This window comes from Sprattus sprattus, assembly GCF_963457725.1.
Source record: "Sprattus sprattus genome assembly, chromosome: 1".
Lineage (NCBI taxonomy): Eukaryota > Metazoa > Chordata > Actinopteri > Clupeiformes > Clupeidae > Sprattus > Sprattus sprattus.
Genome location: NC_137920.1, coordinates 76,747,711 through 76,750,210, shown reverse-complemented (window position 1 = coordinate 76,750,210; position 2,500 = coordinate 76,747,711). Strand labels below are relative to the sequence as shown.

Genomic DNA, 2,500 nt, shown 5'->3' with positions numbered 1-2,500 from the left:
CACCAGGACCACAGCCTTTAGTCCTGCGCACACACACACTCCATCAGGACCAGAGCCTTTAGTCCTCATCATGCACACACACTCCATCATCATGCACACACACTCCATCAGGAAACCCTGAAGGCCTTCAGTCCTGCGCTCGTCACGCACACACACACTCCATCAGGACCAGAGCCTTTAGTCCTCATGAACACACACTCCATCAGGACCAGAGCCTTTAGTCCTCATGAACACACACTCCATCAGGACCACAGCCTTTAGTCCTGCGCACACACACACACACACTCCATCAGGACCAGAGCCTTTAGTCCTACGCTCGTCATGCACACACACTCCTACAGGACGCCACAACCTCTCGAGTCGTAGGCCCACCTCATCCTTACACACGGCACAGAACACACTACTGAACACCTTGGGATGTAAACAGACTGCAGTATGGGCCGGACCCATCAGAATGCTGCCATTACTCTACAGAATGCTGAGTCATAAGGGCCCGGAGTCCTTCAGCATTCTGAGAGAGAACCACTAACGCAGCTTCCCGGTGCCAAACCCAAAATGGATTCACTAGGAGGTGGAATACATGAAGGTCACTACTACTCCCCCTCTGATATTCCTCCAGGGCAGTATGTGTCCACACAACACGGGGGGGGGGGGGGGGGTCTGTGTGTGTGTGTGTGTGTGTGTGTGTGTGTGTGTGTGTGTGTGTGTGTGTGTGTGTGTGTGTGTGTGTGTGTGTGTCTGTGTGTGTGTGTGTGCAGTATGTGTCCACACAACACGGGGGGGGGGGGGGGGGGGGGGGTCTGCGTGTGTGTGTGTTTGTGTGTGTGTGTGTGTGTGTGTGTGTGTGTGTGTGTGTGTGTGTGTGCAGTATGTGTCCACACAACACAGAATGTTATGCTTTTCTTGGCTTCCTCAAACTGAGGATGGAGAGGCACAGGCCGTGAGAAAGTCAAGGACGGTGTAGAGCAACAACAGCATCTATTCAAAATAGATTACGGGGCCCTCATCGAAAGGAAAGTAGATTAGGAGGCAACATTGAAAGGAACACTCTAATCCCTACTTGTCAAAACACAAGTTTCAGACAGGAATCTCTCCCCCTCCTCACTCACTAATAACTTTCAAGGTTTCGAGAAGGGCAACATACTCGTGTCTACCTACTAGAGAAATGCAGTTCTATTACAAATTGTACTGACCAACCAGCCCCCTCCTCAGCGGTACCACCTCTAGAGCCCAGCTCCCTCCCCAGGTGTGCCGCTTAGGGAGAGGATCCTCCTCAGGTGTGCCGCTTAGGGAGAGGATCCTCCCCAGGTGTGCCGCTTAGGGAGAGGATCCTCTGGCATGAACGAGTAGCTCGCTCAGGACCCAATCTGGAGCAGGTCTGGTACAGATCTAATCATGGCCGTAAGTATCCATTCCTCGTGTTTCCTGTTGATATGATTTTGTTCTCTTGTTGCATGTAGGGTTTTCCTGTGCTGCGCTGCGCTGTGAGGTCATTTATAGTACACATTGTGTGTCCCTTTCAATTGTTGTCTCCTTGTGTTCTGCGACACACTGACCTACATTGATTGTTGGCTGTTTAAACAATCCAAGGTTTGACAATTTACCCTCCACAACACCACATCCTCACTGTTCCCCACGCATCATTCCTTTCATTCAGATAGGATAGTTCCTCTAAGGTGAGAACTCAGTTGTGTGATAGTTCCTCTAAAGTGAGAACTCAGTTGTGTGATAGTTCCTCTAAGGTGAGAACTCAGTTGTGTGATAGTTCCTCTAAGGTGAGAACTCAGTTGTGTGATAGTTCCTCTAAGGTGAGAGCTCAGTAGTGGGATAGTTCCTCTAAGGTGAGAGCTCAGTAGTGGGATAGTTCCTCTAAGGTGAGAACTCATGAGTGTGAAAGTCCACAGTTACCTTTCTCTTCTTGAAAGCCTGTCTCGCCAGGTATCCTCTGCAGGACGCCTGGAAGAGGGTGATGTTGCGTCTGGTGTGCTCATCGCGCTGCTCCTCCAACTTAGCCTGCGTTCCCGCCCGGAAGAACACCTGCAGGGACACAGGACAGGACAGGACACACATTTAAACCTAATTCGACAGACCTAGTAGCCAATACTTATTTTCTGCATCAAATGCAAATAAAGTCATAAATGTTATAAAATGCAGTTTTCTGGATTTTTTTTGTTGATATTCTGTTTCTCACTGTTAAAATACACTTACCATTACAATTATAGATCACACATTTCTTTGCAAGTGGCCAAACTTGCGAAATCGGCAGGGGGTTCAAATACTTATTTTCCCCACTGTACATATCTATTATAATGCAACTGATGCTTTTTGAGGCTTGTGGCTTCATGACTCTTTACTGAGAGGAGCCCAGACTGTGTGAATGACCGTGGCTTGACCCAGGGCTCTCGACCCAGGGCTCTCTGCCCTCTGTAACTGACCACCAGACTGGGGACTGGGCGGGGGGGGGGGGGGGGGGGGGGTGCAGAAGAGAGGGGAGAGGGAT

At 49.8% G+C, this 2,500-nt stretch overlaps 1 protein-coding gene across 1 annotated transcript in view; it reads right to left on the bottom strand.

Annotated features, from left to right (window-relative positions):
• myo18aa (myosin XVIIIAa) overlaps positions 1–2,500 on the bottom strand; it is a 91,826-nt gene that overhangs the window by 51,589 nt on the left and 37,737 nt on the right. The window contains 1 exon segment of the mRNA XM_080851332.1: positions 1,909–2,037. Within this exon segment, the coding sequence (XP_080707458.1) occupies positions 1,909–2,037 (129 nt within the window).